The sequence below is a fragment of the Trematomus bernacchii genome, unplaced genomic scaffold (assembly GCF_902827165.1).
Source record: "Trematomus bernacchii unplaced genomic scaffold, fTreBer1.1, whole genome shotgun sequence".
Lineage (NCBI taxonomy): Eukaryota > Metazoa > Chordata > Actinopteri > Perciformes > Nototheniidae > Trematomus > Trematomus bernacchii.
In genome coordinates this window covers 1,642,705-1,660,249 of record NW_022987447.1, presented here as the reverse complement: position 1 = coordinate 1,660,249, position 17,545 = coordinate 1,642,705, and the positions used below count along the sequence as shown (strand labels likewise).

The following is a 17,545-nucleotide window of genomic DNA, read 5'->3' as shown; positions in this document are numbered from 1 at the left end:
TGAAAAGGAATGACTGTGATGTGAACCTTGTGAAATCTATGGTGCTGACATGCTGTGCTCTGCATAACCTCTGCGAGAGTCATGGAGAGGCCTACGATGATGAATGGGATGCACCAGCAGCAGCAGCAGAGCCTGGGGTAGCAGTGGCAGTGGCACAAGGTGCAGAGGAGGGGGGCACTGACATAAGAGAGGGTTTGATGCGCTACCTGAATAGCAATTGAAAGATTGTGGGCCATTTAAGGGTAGTGACATTTTGTTTTGTGTTTATTATTACTACATTGTGTTGAACATAAATAAATCTTTTTTTCTCTTTCACATACATGTGTTTGTCAAATGATTTAAACCAAAAAATGTTATCAGAATTGACTATTTAGTAAATATTAGAATGTCAAGTACCAGTAAGTACTGCCCCATAATAAGAACATTTGAGCAAATATCAGATCCTGAAAAGAAAATCTCTAAATTAAGCAAATATCCAAGTAAACTAAACAAATACAAATGATCTCTTATCATCCTCTTTCCGTTTTTTTTCCGAAATACCCCCTTCCAGTTTATTTATAAAAGGTAGTCTTCGACTTTAATGTGTCAGTTACCAAAGAATGTTTTAGAGGAGGACCTGAAGCTAGCAAACTATTTCTTGCTTTAAATCTATTCTTCGAATTCCCTTTTTATCTTATGCCCTTTTTCCTAACTGGTGTTTCTTATTGCTTTATAAATTCATGTACAATGTTAGATCCCCAAATGTTATTAGTAGCCTATTTTTATTATTATTTAGAACAAATATAGGCCTATAACTTCAGCCTCAAAATGATGTGCATATGTGCATTTCTTTTTAAACGTTGGACTAAGACACAATTCTCAGTGATTTTGTTCTGCTGATTTAAAGGCCTTTAATGAAACGTGTACATTTCATTTCTGTTTATGATTGGATGACAAAATTGTGTGTGAGTGGCAACCCAGTGACTTTGTTTACATGGTCCCGAAAATCAGTTGGTTAATCAGATTATGGCAGGAAATCAGACGATGCATTCATCAACAAGAGATAAGATGAGAAGTACTTTATTGAATTATAAAAAAGCCATGGCATTGTACAAAATAAAAAAATGTGTTGCAGCATAAAAAGGCAAGATATTGTACAAAATTTAAAAATGTTGCTGCAGCATAAAAAGGCATGGCATTAAAAAAAACAAAAAAAGAAGGTAAAACATGTACAAGACACTACTGTGGCAATTACAGAGGTTGGTCATCTTCATGAAGAGACGGGCCACGTCGGCTGTCCACAACCTGGCCAAGAGTGCGCAGGAAGGCTATGTTAAATGCCTGCGTTTGAGCGTTCTCCTCCCTTCTGAAGGCCATTTCCTCCTGCCTTGCCCGGGCAGTAGCCTCCATGGTCAGCTGCCAGTGCCGATCCACCTGGGCCAGGTGCCTTACATGGTGCCGTTCCTCCTGTGCCAGGTGCTCGTCTCCTCCTCGTTTCCTCTTGCCTGTATGATGATAAGATAATTATAGCAATAAGAATTAGCAATAACAATGAAAAACACAGGACAGGTACAGGTCACACAATGATTGTGAAAGTGAATTACATTATGTCCAGCCTGTTGATACAGGAAGAAGCTGGAGACTAAGCTCCAGCTGAACAATAGCAGGGATGTCTGGGCTGGGATGAAGGCTATCACTGGCTTCAAAGGGAGAGACAGACTGACTGTGGGCACCCTGGAGAGGGCCAACGAGCTGAACACCTTCTTCAATAGGTTTAGCTCTCCGCCCGCTGCTGTCTCCTCCACTTCCTCTTCTCACCTCACCTCCTCCTCTCAGCCTGGCGTCAACATCCCCCCTCTGCTCACCACCTACACTTCACACCTCTCCTCCACCACCCAGCCTGGCTTCTGCATCCCCCCTCTGCTCACATTGCCGCTGACCCCCCCCCCCCCCCTCTGCTCATCTTGCCTCAGACCCCCCCCCCTCTATCCCCCCTTCCATCAAGCCCCCCCCCCCGCTTCACTGTGAGCACAGGACAGGTCCAGAGTCTGATGGAAAAACTCCACCAAGGCAAGGCTGCTGGCCCTGATGGTATCAGCCCCAGGGTCCTGAGGACCTGTGCCCGCCAGCTGGCTCCTGTTCTCCAATATCTCTTCAACCTCAGCCTGCACTTGGAGACCATCCCGGTGCTGTGGAAGACATCATGCGTTGTTCCGGTCCCTAAAAAGACAACTCCTTCTGGGCTCAATGACTATCGCCCTGTAGCACTCACATCTCATGTGATGAAGGTGCTTGAGAGACTGGTCTTGGCCCATCTCAGACCGCAGGTGAGATCATTCCTTGACCCTCTGCAATTTGCCTACCAGCCTCACCTGGGGGTGGACGATGCCATTATTTACCTGCTGCAGCGTGCTCACTCATACCTGAATGGATCGGGTTGCACTGTGAGAATCACCTTTTTTGATTTCTCCAGTGCATTCAACACGATCCAGCCTCGGCTACTGAGTGACAAGCTGCAGGCTATGAGGGTAAACTCGTCCACCATCTCCTGGATTACCAACTACCTCACGGACAGACCACAGTACGTCCGGCTGGGCAGTGTGCTGTCTGATGTGGTGGTTGGTAGTATTGGAGCCCCACAGGGGACTGTGCTGTCTCCTTTCCTGTTCACCTTATACACCTCTGACTTTCTATACAACTCAGAGTCATGCCACCTGCAGAAGTTTTCGGATGACTCTGCAGTGGTAGGGTGTATAAGGGATGGACGGGAGGAGGAGTACAGAGCGCTGGTGGGTGATTTTGTTGAGTGGACTGGAAGAAATCATCTGCTTTTGAATGTGGCCAAGACCAGAGAGATGGTCATTGATTTCAGGAGGAAGAGGACATCTCCTCCTCTGCCCCTGTGCATTCTGGGAGAGGATGTGGCAGTTGTGGAGGTCTACAAGTACCTGGGAGTGCACTTAGACAATGGGCTGAACTGGAGGATCAACACTGACGCTGTGTACAAGAAGGGGATGAGCAGACTCTATTTTCTGAGGAAGCTGAGATCCTTCAACGTATGCAGTAAGATGCTGGAGATCTTCTATCAGTCTGTTGTGGCTAGTGCACTCTTCTTTGCTGCGGTCTGCTGGGGGGGCAGCATCAGAGCCGGTGACACCTGCAGGATCAATAAACTGATCAGGAAAGCTGGGTCAGTCATCGGCATCAAGCTGGAACCCTTTGAAGCTGTGGTGGAGAGGAGGACACTGAACAGGCTGTTGTCCATCATGGATAACCCCACCCATCCTCTCCACCTGCAGCTGGACAGTCAACGGAGCTCCTTCTCCAACAGACTGCTGCAGCTCCCCTGTCTCAAGGACAGATACTGGAAAACATTCCTGCCCACTGCAATAACACTGTACAACAAATCACCTCTGGCTGGAAGAGAACTCTCTGCTCCATAGTTTCTCTAGAAATAAAACCACCTTGTACATTTTACTCACACATAATCTGTTTCATATTTAATACTCCATAATTCCATATATTTTGAATATATATATATTTGTATATTTGTATATATATATATATATATATATATAATATCTGTATGTATATTTTCTATTTTGTATTTTGACATGTATATTTTATATTTTATTTTATATTTTATTTTATTTTATTTCTATTCTTGTATATTTTGTTTTATTGTAAAATGCCTTTTATGCTGCTGTAACAAAAACAATTTCCCAATTTGGGATCAATAAAGTACGATCTATCTATCTATCTATCTTGATAATGAATATAAATATATGTATATAATAGGATGTCACACAAAATTGTACTAGCTGCTTACTAGCTAGTTACTTGTAACAGAGCACTTCCACACACTGGTATAGCTTATTTTACTTACTGACGATGGATGATCTAAAGTTTAAAAAAAAGTCACAATTGCAGTCGTTTTGCCATGCCTATTTCTTACCTAGAACACGCTGCGGTGTCGCAATGGCACTCGGCGTTGGTGGTTGAGTTGTCGGGTGTTCGGTTGGGCCTGGTGTCTGGGGTCGATTTGGGGTCCCTTCTGGATTCGACGACGACGAGGACGGATCACCCATTATTCGGGACTGTTCCTCCTCACTCGAGACAATGGCACATGTGGTGGTAGCAAACAATAGCTCTAGCTAATGCTATCTGCCCTAGCTATGTAGCTCTTCGGGGATCCATACAAGCATGGGTTGTAGAACTTAAATGTAAGGATAAAATAGACTTGTTTGTTAGAAGTGAGCTTTATAATAGATAGGGACACAACGTTTTCAAGCAAATAACAGAGCGTTAGCAAAGACTTACCATGCAGAGACTCCAGCAACGCGGTTGCAGAGTCCAGGCCTCCCTCCCTCCCAACGCTGGACGGTCTATGGCCATAAATATCGTCCATCAGGTCGAACCACTTCCAGCTTCTCCTATCCGAACCACTCCGGCCGTTGTGGTCCTTGACGGCTCGATATTCACTCTTCAGCTTTTTCAATTTGTCCCTACACTGCTGGAAAGTCCTTGAGTATCCGCGTACGGACAACAGTGCAGAGACCTCCTGGAAAACTTTTAGGTTCCGAGTTGTGCCATCGAGCTCCCGCTGTATTTTATCATCTGCTATCAGATGGAGGAACGTCGTGACCTCGTCAACGGACCACGGTGTGCTTTTTTTTGCCATTTCTAGCTTCTCTGTTTTCAAAAATGCTGCAAGCGTCACATTATATGCGACGCTAGGGATGATCAACTCGCGCGAGAATTGTGACGATTCTCTCTGACCAATCAGCAGTCCGCCCAGTTGTTGGCCCGCTAGTGTGGCCTCGATAGAACCACAATTTTCTAGGGCCAGAAAAGAGGTGAAAAAGTGGCCCCGCGCCGTGCCGCGCCGGGACTAGGCCTAGTGGAAGCACAACCAAAAAAGGGGACGGCACGACACGGCACGCTTAAAGCGAGCTCCGCGCTGCAGTGGAACTGCGCCATTAGTCCCCAGTATCCTAGTCTCTGTCTGACTTTCCCTACCAAACTCGTCCAATTAGTTTTCCCTCCCCCTTCATTGTCAAATTGAATCCCGAGTATCTTTTGTTCGGTCTGGGTCACAGTCAGGGGAAGTCCTGTCTTCTCAGTCTCTGTCCACGGTCCATAAAATTGGGCTTGCGTCTTGCTTATGTTCAATTTTGACCCAGAGGCCTGTCCAAACCAGTCAGTTAAGTCCAGCGTCCTGTTGACAGATAAAAGATCAGTACATAAAAGGTTGATGTCATCCATATATAAGATACATTTAGTTTGAAGGCCCCCGCTCCCTGGAATATGTACCCCAGTGATTTGTTGGTCCCTTCTCAAGATCTGTGCAAGTGGTTCTATACAGATAATGTAGAGGAGGGCTGATAGTGGACAACCTTGACGGACACCACAGTTTATATTGACTGCTTTTGTCAGATGCCCATTTACAATAAACTTGCTGGTAGTGCCCCGATACAGCAGTGCCACCCAGTCTATAAACCTCTTCGGGAACCCCATTTGTTTTAATACCTGGAAAAGGTACTGGTGTGAGAGCCGGTCAAAGGCTTTCTCAAAGTCTAAATTTAGGACTACAAGCTGAAAGTTTCTATCTCTCGCAAAGCAGATGGTGTCTCGGATCAATAGGAGGCTGTCTGTGATCTTCCTCCCCGGCACGGCACAGGCTTGATCCGGGTGGATCAGCTCTTCTAAGAATAAAGACATACGTGCTGCTAAGAGTTTGCTAAAGAGTTTGCAGTCAAGGTTTAAAAGTGTTATAGGTCTCCAATTTTTTAGGTCCGTCTTGTCCTTGTTTTTGTATAAGAGTGTCACTATCCCTGTTGTGAAACTGTCAGGAAGTCGGCCTAGACTTTCAAAGTCCGTAAATACATCAAGAAGGTCAGGTGCTAGCAAATCCCAAAAGGTCAGGTAGAATTCCAAGGGAATCCCATCTTCCCCTGGCGATTTCCCTGTCTTGAAAGTTTTCAAGCATTCGTTCAATTCTTCAATTTTAAAATCTTGGGTTAAGATAAACTTTTCCTCCACTGTTTTTTCGATAAAAGGTAAAACTTCTGTCATTATTTCCTGATTCACAGTTTTTTTTCTATAGAGTTCACTGTAAAATGTCTCAACAGTTTCTATTATTTCCAATGTCGTTTCAGCTGTGGACCCATTTTCAGTTTTCAGCCTAAAAATGCCGGCCCCCTTATTTATAATTTTTTTAAAGAAGAATCGGGTGCACTTTTCTCCTTCTTCTATTTCCCTCTCTTTACTTCTTAAAATGACACCTTTACTTTTAATTTCTGCTAAAACTGACATTTCTGTTTTAATTTGTTTTATTTCTTCATTAAAGTCCATCCCTTGTTGGTTTAATTTAAAGTATCGCTGGAGTCGTTTCTGCAGTCCCATCATGCGTCTATTGTCCCTATGTTTATTTATTTTACCTGCCTGTCTAAAGAAGGTCTGAGTCCTTCTTTTCACCATTTCCCACCACTGTGCATGTGTATCGTATGAGTCTTGAAGGGTCTGCCACTCTTGGTACTGCTCCCTATACTGTCTAACTAAGTCCCCATCTTCCAGAAGGGAGCAGTTGAGCTTCCACAAACCTCTTCCTGCTGTCACACCATGAGGGAGTGAGAGGGTGCAGGAGAGCATTGTGTAATCAGAAAAGAAGACGGGTGTCAATCTAGCATCAGTCGGTGGGCTGTCTCGTGTTAAGATATAATCTATACGAGAGGCTCTGGTGCCATCACTACTGAGCCAGGTGAAACCCTCTTCCCTAGGATGCATGGCTTTAAAGCAGTCCGTTAGCTTAAAGTCTTTGCACATTTTCTGTAGTAAGACCGATGTTTTATCAAGTGTAAAATCATTTCCTGTTCTTCTCCTATCACTTTTGTTCAAAATACAGTTAAAATCTCCACCTACAACTAAGGGTGCCCTACCTAGCATGTGGGGTTGCAGCTCTTCTAAAAGGTCATACCTATCATTCTTGTCGTTAAAGCCATAGATATTTAAGACGTTAAAGTCCTTTCCCATGAAAGTCAAGTGTACTAGAAGTGCCCGACCATCTTTCACCACAGTGCTGCCCTTCACCAAGATCTGGGGGTTTTTGATTAAAATGGCTACTCCATCATTTTTGTTTTGATTGGATCCACTCCATAACGATGTTTGTGGCCATAGCTCCTCCCATTGCCTATAGTGGGTTAAAAACGGCAGGCTGCATTCCTGTATTAGAAAAACATCTGACTTATAAGAGTTGAGAAAGGATAAAACAGTCTGGGCTCTAACTCTCGACTTCACACTTCTCACATTTATGGTTGAGACTGTGAGTGTCATGAGTAAAGTTAAGATTAACAGGTACAACATTTTGAGCAACTAAAAGGGTTTATGCTGTTAAAACAAAAGATTGTTAGCCAATTTCATGTGAGTCTAGCTCTTCTTTTACTCTTATGGGTGAAAGCTGACGGGGTTGCCCTTCTTTTTCCTTTCGGACTCTTGGGGTAGGCCTCTGACGCAATCTTGCGTCGAAAGTTGAGTTCTTTGGGGTCGATTGCAGAACTACGTTTAAAAACGATACCTGATTTGGGGAGGTGGGGAGGAATACTCTGGATTCCTCCAGAGATGAACTGTCTGGGGAGTAGTCAGTTCTTCCCCTCTTCTCTGAGACCATGGGCGAATCAAGGGACAATTCTGATACATGCCTCTTGGACTGCTGTGCGTTGGGGGCGGGGGCGTCGTTGCTGTCGCTCTGCGGCTGAGTGTCAGTCTCCCCTTCACTTTCAGGCACAGCTCCGCCTCCTTCCTGCATTGCATCCCCTCCACCCTCCATTGGCTGGGCACTTACCAGTCCCTCCCCTTCCCCTGTGGGAGAATCAGACGACAACCCTGACAAACATTCTGCTAAAGGCCTCATGGACTGCTGCACATTGGGGAGGGGGGGATCATTGCTATCCCTCTGCGGGTGAGTGTCAGGTTCCTTTTCCTTTTCAGTTTCAGGTATAGCTCCGCCCTCTTCCTGCGTTGTAACTTCTCCACTTTCTATTTGCGGAGTATTTACAGGTCCCTCCCCTTGCCCCTCCTCATCTGCTCCCCTTTCTCCATTCACAGGATTTGGGGGGAGGTTTGCATTTTCTGTCCCCGCCTCTTCAATTAGCCCCTCACCTGTTTCCTTTTGGCTGCCATTTTGTCTACTCACTCTTGTAGCCTTAAGCTTGTTGGCAAAAGACTGAGGGCAATCTCTGAAGAGGTGGTTGGATTCTCCACAAAGATTGCACTTTCTGCCATTTGTGCACTCCTCAAAAATATGCCCAATTTGTTTGCATTTGCGACACACCATCTGCTGGCATGCCTCCGCCAGGTGCCCATGCTCTCCACACTTGCGGCAGAGTTTGGGCTGTCCCTGGTAGTGAATGTAGCCCCTGTTGTTCCCCAGTACTATCATAGATGGGAGTTGTTTAAGGCCTTGAAAGCCTTGGGGGTCTTGCCCTTGTTGAATGGGGACCCGCCAGGCACAGTTCCAAATGCCGTCCTCATCTCTCACTTTGGTAGCCGGGCCTTTTACAGTGCAGTATCTGCCCAGCCAAAAGTGAATGTCTTCTGCAGTTACTGTCTCATTGAACATCCTGACAATGACTACTTTCAAGGCATTGTCAGTTAGTTTCTCAACAGCAAAGGCAAAAAACTGGGCTTTTACAGTTTCAAATTTAGTCCAAAATTCTCTAAAAGCCGTTGGGGTACGGAAGCTAACATCGAAGCCTTTGTTAAAAGGAAGGGTGACGATGCAGTTCAGATCCTCAGGGGAGAAGTTCAAAGCTTTTTGAATGAGGTTCCTGGAGAAGTCCAATCTGGACAACGCCAGCTGCCTCCCATCCTTCTCCACAAAAGTGAACCTCACACTATGGTGCCTCTGCATGCCGGCATGGTTGGCCGACATGTTAGAGGCACCACACACTTAATTGGATCTGAGTTAAACACAGCAGACAGTGATCACGGACCATTAAATACTTAAAAGAGGGTACTCACACTTCCCTGGTTCAGCTGCCGGGGCCAGACGATGAGGTGTGCAACCGATGTTCCAGGTAAGTTTCTCCCGGGTCCTTCCTGGTTCAGTTGTTGGGGCCAGAGGATAAAGTTTGCAACCTATGATGTTCCCAGATCTGCAAAGACAGTGAATAACAGAGGAACAATGCACCAATACAAAACAATACAATACAATATCCTCCCAAATGAGGAGCAGAAAACAGTGCCACAACAGGCAAAAGTTTTCCTTCCAAAGGGAGGTGACCGCTGTCTTAGCCAAAAGACCAAGAGCTGATAAGAACAGATTTTTTTCTTTTGGGAAAATTTTTATTGACACTTAATTCATGCACTTTTCATATTTACATCACATTTTTGTCACACAGGTGTATTTTGAGCAATCATATAATAAATGAATGTACACTGTAAGATTTTATTAAGACATCAGACCCATTTTCATAAAAGCATCGCCTTTCATTAAAAACATTGTATACCTGTCATATGTAAACGATTTTCCTTTTAAGGTCTTTAAAAAGGGGGTGTAAAGTGCTGTGCAGGAGCGCAGTGAGTCCCTGTCAAGGGGAGCTCATCCCACTCCCCTTTAACAGGTTGTGTCTCTCTGAGTCTTGTCAAGGTGCTCAGAGGAGACCCCCACCCTGTTGCTCCTTCCCACCTGTCTTTCCTGGAGAGTCGGGCCTGCGCTGCTTTGACCTTTCCCGTGTGGCTCCGACTCCTTCGTCCGAATGAGCACAGAGGCGATTCTTCTTTGTGGCTGTGTCCTGGGCGTGCCGCATGTCGCTGATTTTATTGTTGCTGCAGCCATCCGGATCACAGCCACGGGGGGGATCTGCATGTGCCTTCTTACCAGCAAGTTTCTGGAGGTCCATATGGCGTCTTTGATGGCAGCTAGGGTGAGCCATTGCTTAGAAAAGACCCTAGAACAGTCTTGTTTTTGGCTCACCCCATACATTACCAGCTGTGCTGTGAGGACCTCCCTTGCCGGCAAGCACGGGAATTGTAAGGAGTCGGCCTTTGCCCACTGGTCTACGGCAGCGCTGCACTCCCAGAGCAGATGCCTCACCGTCTCAGGTGCGCCACAGCCTGGTCGGGGGCAAGTTGGGTTTGCCGCCATGCCCCGGGAGTGCATTACGGACCTGACTGGGAGGATCTCATGAGCCACCATCCATGACATATCTCGGAGTCTGTTTGTCAGAGTGGGATGGTTCACGTTGCACCAAACTGTTGAGGGCTCACCGAAAGCGAGCCCGTGCACTGGACTCACTGGTTCTCGCTCCTGCACAACAGAGAGAAGGGAGCGATGATTAGGTAAAATGTGCAAACCCTCCTGCTCAAGCTGAAGTTTCTTTAAAAATGTTTGTATAAAAGCATAAGGTGGTGGCAGGTTAAAGGACACTGGTACTTTGAGGTCAATTGGTAAGATCTTTATCCTTCTTAAAAAGGTCCCCATCCAGAATCTTGTCATTGCCGCCGTCTTTGGGTTTTTGGAGGGGGCAGTGGCAGCGTAGATGTGGAGTGCTGCATATCTGCTTCCTAGAAACAAGTGGAGGTCTGGAACTCCTTTCCCCCCTTTCTGTTTTGACTTTTTCATCTCCTTTCTTGTTATCCTTTCCCACTTGGAGCCCCACAGAAAATAAAATATTGCTCGTTCTAGCTCTAGAAGCACTCTCCTGGGTGGGATAAAAACAGAACCGACCAGTAGAAGCAGAGGTAAGATCACTGCTTTGATGATTAAAACCTTGCCTTCCATGGTCAGTCCTCTAAGTCCCCAGTATCCTAGTCTCTGTCTGACTTTCCCTACCAAACTCGTCCAATTAGTTTTCCCTCCCCCTTCATTGTCAAATTGAATCCCGAGTATCTTTTGTTCGGTCTGGGTCACAGTCAGGGGAAGTCCTGTCTTCTCAGTCTCTGTCCACGGTCCATAAAATTGGGCTTGCGTCTTGCTTATGTTCAATTTTGACCCAGAGGCCTGTCCAAACCAGTCAGTTAAGTCCAGCGTCCTGTTGACAGATAAAAGATCAGTACATAAAAGGTTGATGTCATCCATATATAAGATACATTTTGTTTGAAGGCCCCCGCTCCCTGGAATATGTACCCCAGTGATTTGTTGGTCCCTTCTCAAGATCTGTGCAAGTGGTTCTATACAAATAATGTAGAGGAGGGCTGATAGTGGACAACCTTGACGGACACCACAGTTTATATTGACTGCTTTTGTCAGATGCCCATTTACAATAAACTTGCTGGTAGTGCCCCGATACAGCAGTGCCACCCAGTCTATAAACCTCTTCGGGAACCCCATTTGTTTTAATACCTGGAAAAGGTACTGGTGTGAGAGCCGGTCAAAGGCTTTCTCAAAGTCTAAATTTAGGACTACAAGCTGAAAGTTTCTATCTCTCGCAAAGCAGATGGTGTCTCGGATCAATAGGAGGCTGTCTGTGATCTTCCTCCCCGGCACGGCACAGGCTTGATCCGGGTGGATCAGCTCTTCTAAGAATAAAGACATACGTGCTGCTAAGAGTTTGATAAGAACAGATTTTTTTATTTTTTTTATTATAACAAATCTTCAATTTACATCATTCTTATACACAGTTTACAAACAAGTAAACAAAGGACATTCAATACAAACACATATATCACTTTTACTTTTCATGTTGGTAATAACCATTAGGTGATCTGGTCTTCACCCCACCAGCCCTAAACCCCCCTTCCATCTTTCCAAAGCGGCGTGTTGTCCCCATTTCAGAATGTCCCTCTCCATTCTCCCCTTCAAATCTGCCCTTACTTTTCCTATGATGCTGCAGCATTTGTTCTTTACAACATCCTGCCTAGCCAGCCACAGATTTCTCTTCAGCAGGCTTACCACTAGCCAAATGGGGAACATTGCCCAATATTCACCAGGACCCGAGCCCCTTTCGATCCCATCCCATGTCATCTTAAGACCAGGAAAACTCTGTCCTAACCACCCTTCCACTCTTCTCCATGCTCCCCGTGCGAAAGGACAGTCCCACATGACATGTCTGATGGTCTCTTCATCCTTACAGTCTGGCCTAGGGCACACCGGAGACCTTGCCAATCCATGACGGTGCATGATTTCCCTCACTGGCAGGCACCTAAGCAGGCACAGCCAGTTAAGGTCCTTTAGTCTATTGTCTAGTCCCTTCGGCTGGATCCTCCTCCACACTTTGGATGGTATTCCAATGACAGGACCGACATTGATTTTCTCTCTGGCTTCTTTATATAGGGTTCTGTGATTGAGTTTCACCTCTGGCCCGGCAGCCTCCGGGTGAGCCCGAAGCCACCTTGCTGCATGGCGGTAGTGCCATGGCTGCTGTTCCGCTCTGGGCCCCAAATTGCTCCAGGCCATAAGCTCTCTTGCTTGATAAGAAAAGAAAAGGCGGATAAAATAACCAGAAGGATGTACTACTGGGCCTGATACTTCCCTACATAAAGTCGAAACAAAGATGCAGTCCATCTTCAGAGTTAAATGTGGTACATCTCTCCCCCCTGCTTCGACCCCAGCCAGCATGCGGCCTCTTGCCACATACTCGTATCTCCCACCCCATATGAAGCCAAACACGAGGCGCATGAGAGGCCTCCTCATGCTGACCGGCAACGGATATATGTATGCGAGATATAGGAGGGATGGCAATATATCTACCTTCAGCACTAATACCTTCCCTATGAAGGTCAGCTGCCTACTCTTCCAGAGAGACACTTTCCTCTCTACTGCCTCAAGCCGTCTTGCCCAACTCAGGGAAGCACTTTTAGTAGACTCAAAACTGACCCCCAGAACTTTTATAGGCCCTGGGCAGAAAGCAAGACCCCCTGGTGCATCTATCCTTTCTCTCCATTTCCCAAAAAACTTCACCGAGGACTTTGCACAGTTAAGCTTGGAACCGGATGCCCTGCCGAAGTCCTCCATGATTTGCAGCGAACGAATAAGGCATTCATCCCTGTCCAGCAGCAAAGTGGTGTCATCTGCATACTGGGACAGTTTCACCCGTAACCCTCTGCTGCCAGGCACTAGAAAACCTCTGACCCCTGGGTCTGCCCTAATGGCTGCCGCCAAAGGCTCCATATAGAGCACATATAGCACTGGTGAGAGAGGGCACCCTTGCCTCACACCCGATTGTAACCGGAAAAAATCGCCTAGGTATCCGTTCACTACTACCTTGCTCCCCACGTCCATGTATAATGTGCGCAACCACCTTATAAAGACTTTACCAAAACCTAGCCTCTCCAGAATGCTGAACATAAAACTCCACTGCACCCTGTCGAAAGCCTTGGTCTGGTCAAGAGCAACCAGCATGAGTGGCAGGTTTCTGTCTTCTGCCCAAGCTACAGCATCCCTTAGGAGCTGCAGGTTCCATCTCGTTGAGCGCCCTGGCACCGCACATGTCTGGTCAACATGAACCACATGGGGCATTGCTTCGCCTAGCCTATCAGTGAGAACTTTTGCCAAGAGTTTATAGTCCACACACAGCATGGTCAAAGGTCGCCAGTTACCTATTTCAGTGCGATCCCCCTTCTTATACAGGAGGGAGATCACCCCGGTGGCTAAAGACCCGCTCATTTCTCCTGCCTGCAGTACCTCTGTCAGCACCTCCAACAATACTGGCCCTAATATGCTCCAGAACTTTGCATAAAATTCCACAGGTAAGCCATCAATTCCTGGCACCTTACCCTTGTTCATTCTGTTGAGCGCACCCTCCAATTCGCTAACTGTTAGAGGGACCTCTAAAGCCTGCACTATGTCCCCTGGAACCTGGCGATCCAGCAGTTCCAGGAAATCATCCCCTCTTCCCACATCTTTCTCCTTAAAGCTGTCCCTGAAATGATCCGTGGCAACCCTCACCACCTGGCCCTCTTCTGTCACTACAATACCCTGACTGTCCCTAAACCCTGTCACCACCTGCCTTGCTTTTTTAGCCCGTACCGAGCTGAAAAAAGCAGCAGAACATGTTTCTGACTGCTCAATGAACTCTGAACGTGATCTCGCCAGGAAAGCCCGGGCCTTGCCTTCAGAGACATGTCTGAGCCTTGCCTTCAAAGAGTTGCATACATTTTCATTTATAGTAGAACCACAGTTCCCCTTTGCGTACTCACGCTCTAGGAGTCGCTGCAGATGGGACATCTCCCTCTTTGACCGTCTTGCCTTCCTTTTGCAATAACCTAAGCAGAAGGTCTTAATTCTGTCCTTGGCTACCTCCCACCACTCTAGTATCCCCTGACACAGCGGTTTGAGGCCCAACACTCCCTTAAAAAACAAAGGGAACTGTTGGTTGAAAAACTTTTCCTCCAAAACACTGACATTTAGGCGCCAGTAACCAGGCCCAAAAGTTAGCGCATCCACATCTACTCGAAACAGCAGGCCATCATGGTCAGAAAAGAAAACAGGGATGGTCCTACCTGTGATCAGGTTTAAAGACCTGGAAAAAAACAAATAGTCCAAACGTTTTGCCACGCCTCTTGAGTTACGCCACGTGGGGCTGTCTATGTGTGGCTTGACCCCCTTACCCCCATCTGCCAACCCATATCTAACCATGAGTTGTGAAATATACTGGTCGCTGGCATCCCCTCCCTTCCCCAGCTCAACATTAAAATCACCCCCTATAATTACCTGTCTATTGGTAACAAGGAAAGGCTCCACTAATGAAAACAGATTAGTCCGCTCTGCCGGTGACTGTGGTCCATATACCACAATGACCCGCAGCTTCCTTGTTCCCCAAACAATGTCTGCCCCTATTGCCCTGCCCTGGTCAATAACAAAAACATCCTCCACCCTTATTTCCTTAAAACAAAACAAAATCCCAACCCCCGTAGAGTGAACCCCCCCTACACTCCAAACTGAGTCCCCTTTCGTCCACTCCCTTGAAAACATCCCCACATCCCCCATGTCTCTCAGATGGACCTCTTGCAAAAAAACTATGGCAACATGCAAAGTGCCTAAAAAATCAAAAACAGTCCTTCTTTTAACAGTGTTCCTCATTCCTCTCACATTCAAAGTGAGAACATCAAAATAACGTGTCATGAGGATGAAATGTTAAGCCTTAACAAAGGAAAAATTACCACCTCCATTTTCACGATGCATAGGGGTCTTCACTGAAACTGTCCATCTGGTCGGCCCATAACACAGGAACCACACTTGAAGAGGTGGAGGGACTCACAACGCCCCCTTGTGTGTCATCCCCCAAGGGAGGTGGCTGCAGCAGTGGAGCAGCCGGCAGCCCCCGGTCCAGTGGCAAACCAGACTGGAGCCCAACCCCTACAACCCCTGGGTCCTCCCCCACCATCCCTCCACCCAAACCATGGCCATCGTCCGCTTTACCCCTCCCCTGGTCACTGTCCTTCCCTGGCCCCTCCCTCTTCTGCTGCCCATCTCCTTCATCCACCACCGCCACCACCTCTTTGGCCCGCCCCTTCCTCCTCGTCCCCTCTGTCTTTGGCCTTTTACTGTCTCCGACCTGCGAGCAGTCCCCATTGTCTTCTGGAGCCTCTGTTCCGAAAGCCTCCTGTATTTTACGTATCCCAGGCTTGACACCCAAATCGGCTGCTACAGTTGAGTCCGTATTCCCCGCAGGCCCTCGGCCCACGCTGTCAGACCCCGAGCCGCCGCCCGGTACCCGCTCCACCGCCGCGGCCTCCCCCGTGCCCACCGGAAACATATTCTTCTGGCACTGGATAAGCCCTTCCAGAAGGTCCTCGAACTCCGTTTCCCTCCGGTTGTTGGCCCCGGCTACCTCCGCAAACGTCCTCCTACGCTCAGGACAGCTTCTGTATAGATGGTCGATCCCACTGCAGCCATGGCAGGCCTTGGGCACTGTACAGTCTTTGGCCTCATGTCCTCTTTGGCCACAAAAACGGCAGCTGGCGCCAGCGCACCCTCCCTCAACGTGGCCTGATTGCCTGCACCGCCTGCAGAAAGCTGGCTGACGCGGGTAGAAAAGGTACCCTCGATCTGCTCCAAGGCTGAAGGAGGCAGGCGGGTGCCCGAGGCCGCCAAAACCCTCTGGCCCAGACCCAAGAAGCACCTGGAACTGCCCTAGACCCGTCCAGATCCCCATGGCGTCCCCGACACGTCCTTGCTGCAGTTAGCACTTCCCCATACAGCCTCAAAAAATCAGCCAGCGCTCTGTCAGTCACAAAGGGATTAAACATGTGGACCGTGATTGTCCTGAAATTTGGTCTGTCCAAATTTAAAACCTTGTAGCAGGCTAGCGGCTTTACCATAGCAGCAGCAACACAGTCCTTAGCAACCTTTGTGTATACTTGCTCGTCCTTTAGGGTGACGTCGAAAGCCTTCTCCTGCTGGTTCCATTGTAGGCAGTAGATGACATCAACTTTCAGATGGAGCTGCTCCATGATGACTTTCCTGCAGAACCACGTCCTCGATACGACATCTTCGTCTGCTCCAACTGCCTGGAAGCGCAGTGTGAATCTCAGCCCGACTCTTGGGATCGGCTGTCCGTCATCGGCCCTCCCGGCCATCGCTCCTTTCTCCTCGTGGTTCGAAATGTCCTTCCTGGGAAAAATGATAAGAACAGATACTACACTTGATCTTAGCCAAAAGGCCGAGAAGCGATGACCCTTAACGTTTGCTGCAGGAGACGGACTCGTTGCGCAGTCACCGCCGGTCTTGGTGCGGCTCTTTTGACCTGGCATAAGAGAGGCGCTGCGTAACTGGGTTAACCCTAACCCTAACCCTTTTCTTGTCTTTCACAAACTCAGAATGCTCAGCCAAACGGCCAAGCCTACCAAAAATAGGTTGAACTCGTAGGTGTTCCTCTCCACGGAAGTCTTTAGTAAAAGGCGAAAGACTTATACGCTTTGAAGAGAAACCAGAGTAATTGTGGAGGCCGTCCTCGAGAACAGACAGCACCGCAGTTGTCCCAGTCCAATCCCTCGCGGTGACCCTGACTTGGCTTTTCCACCTCCCAGGCCACACCCTTTCCCCCAGCTGCGCTAGAGCTGCGCGAGCATGGTTCATGGCTCTCACCTGTGGCTTCTTTGGCATTGAGTCCAAAAAAGACCCCTGCTGCTGTGCTGCAGTTTGTGCCCCCGATTGGAACCTATTTCTATTTCAAGCCTTATCTGTCTTTAAGGCTTAGGGTTAAATGTGGTTGATGGGCTGCGTTGGCCGGCTCAGAGGCAGGAACCGCCACGCCGTGTCCTTTGTCGTTGCAAGAGTCCCCTGCCTCTGACCCATCCAACTCATACTTACCTGGCAGGGGAGATACCATGATCACCAAGGTGGTTCACCCAGGGCGAGGCTCGGCCATTGCACCCCGGCTATGCTGACCGCTGCGAATTCCCCAAATGTGGGAATCTCGACTGCATAATTTGTGGTAGTGGGGGACTGCGTTCGCGCTCTCCCCTGATTATAGTGTTGAAGAAAATGTCAAAGACAACCTGGCTACAGCTTGCATGTGTGGCAGCTTCTTTGCTCTAGGAAAGACTTTCTGGTGTCAATGTCCTCCCAGAGCGTGTCCTTCCTTTGGGCTCTAAATATCTCTGTCCCTTGCAGTGAGCCTCACTC

The 17,545-nt window shown here is 47.7% G+C and overlaps 1 protein-coding gene, 2 non-coding genes and 1 pseudogene across 3 annotated transcripts; 1 reads left to right on the top strand and 3 right to left on the bottom strand.

The window, feature by feature from the left end:
• Positions 1 to 9,592: 9,592 nt before the first annotated feature.
• On the bottom strand, positions 9,593 to 17,249 carry LOC117492420. The gene is made up of 5 exons (XM_034142696.1): positions 17,212 to 17,249; positions 16,237 to 16,531; positions 15,094 to 16,094; positions 13,471 to 13,949; positions 9,593 to 11,535 (listed from the first exon to the last, which is right to left on the bottom strand). Exons 1-5 carry the CDS (start codon positions 17,247 to 17,249, stop codon positions 9,593 to 9,595), a joined length of 3,756 nt encoding a protein of 1,251 aa, XP_033998587.1.
• LOC117492691 lies at positions 16,512 to 16,592 on the bottom strand (annotated as a pseudogene).
• On the bottom strand, positions 16,740 to 16,856 carry LOC117492765. Its single transcript, XR_004556894.1, has one exon. It is a non-coding gene; the product is annotated as a U5 spliceosomal RNA (small nuclear RNA).
• LOC117492705 lies at positions 17,223 to 17,386 on the top strand. The gene has a single exon (XR_004556883.1). It is a non-coding gene; the product is annotated as a U1 spliceosomal RNA (small nuclear RNA).
• Positions 17,387 to 17,545: the final 159 nt, after the last annotated feature.

Excerpts from the sequence above, each read along its gene's own strand:
- LOC117492420 (XM_034142696.1), bottom strand. The coding sequence starts at position 17,249 with ATGGTATCTCCCCTGCCAGGTAAGTATGAGTTGGATGG. Across the intron at positions 16,532-17,211 it reads GGTAAGTATGAGTTGGATGG|GAAGGACATTTCGAACCACG; the intron begins GTCAGAGGCAGG and ends CATTTTTCCCAG. Across the intron at positions 16,095-16,236 it reads ACTGTGTTGCTGCTGCTATG|CAAGGACGTGTCGGGGACGC; the intron begins GTAAAGCCGCTA and ends TGCTAACTGCAG.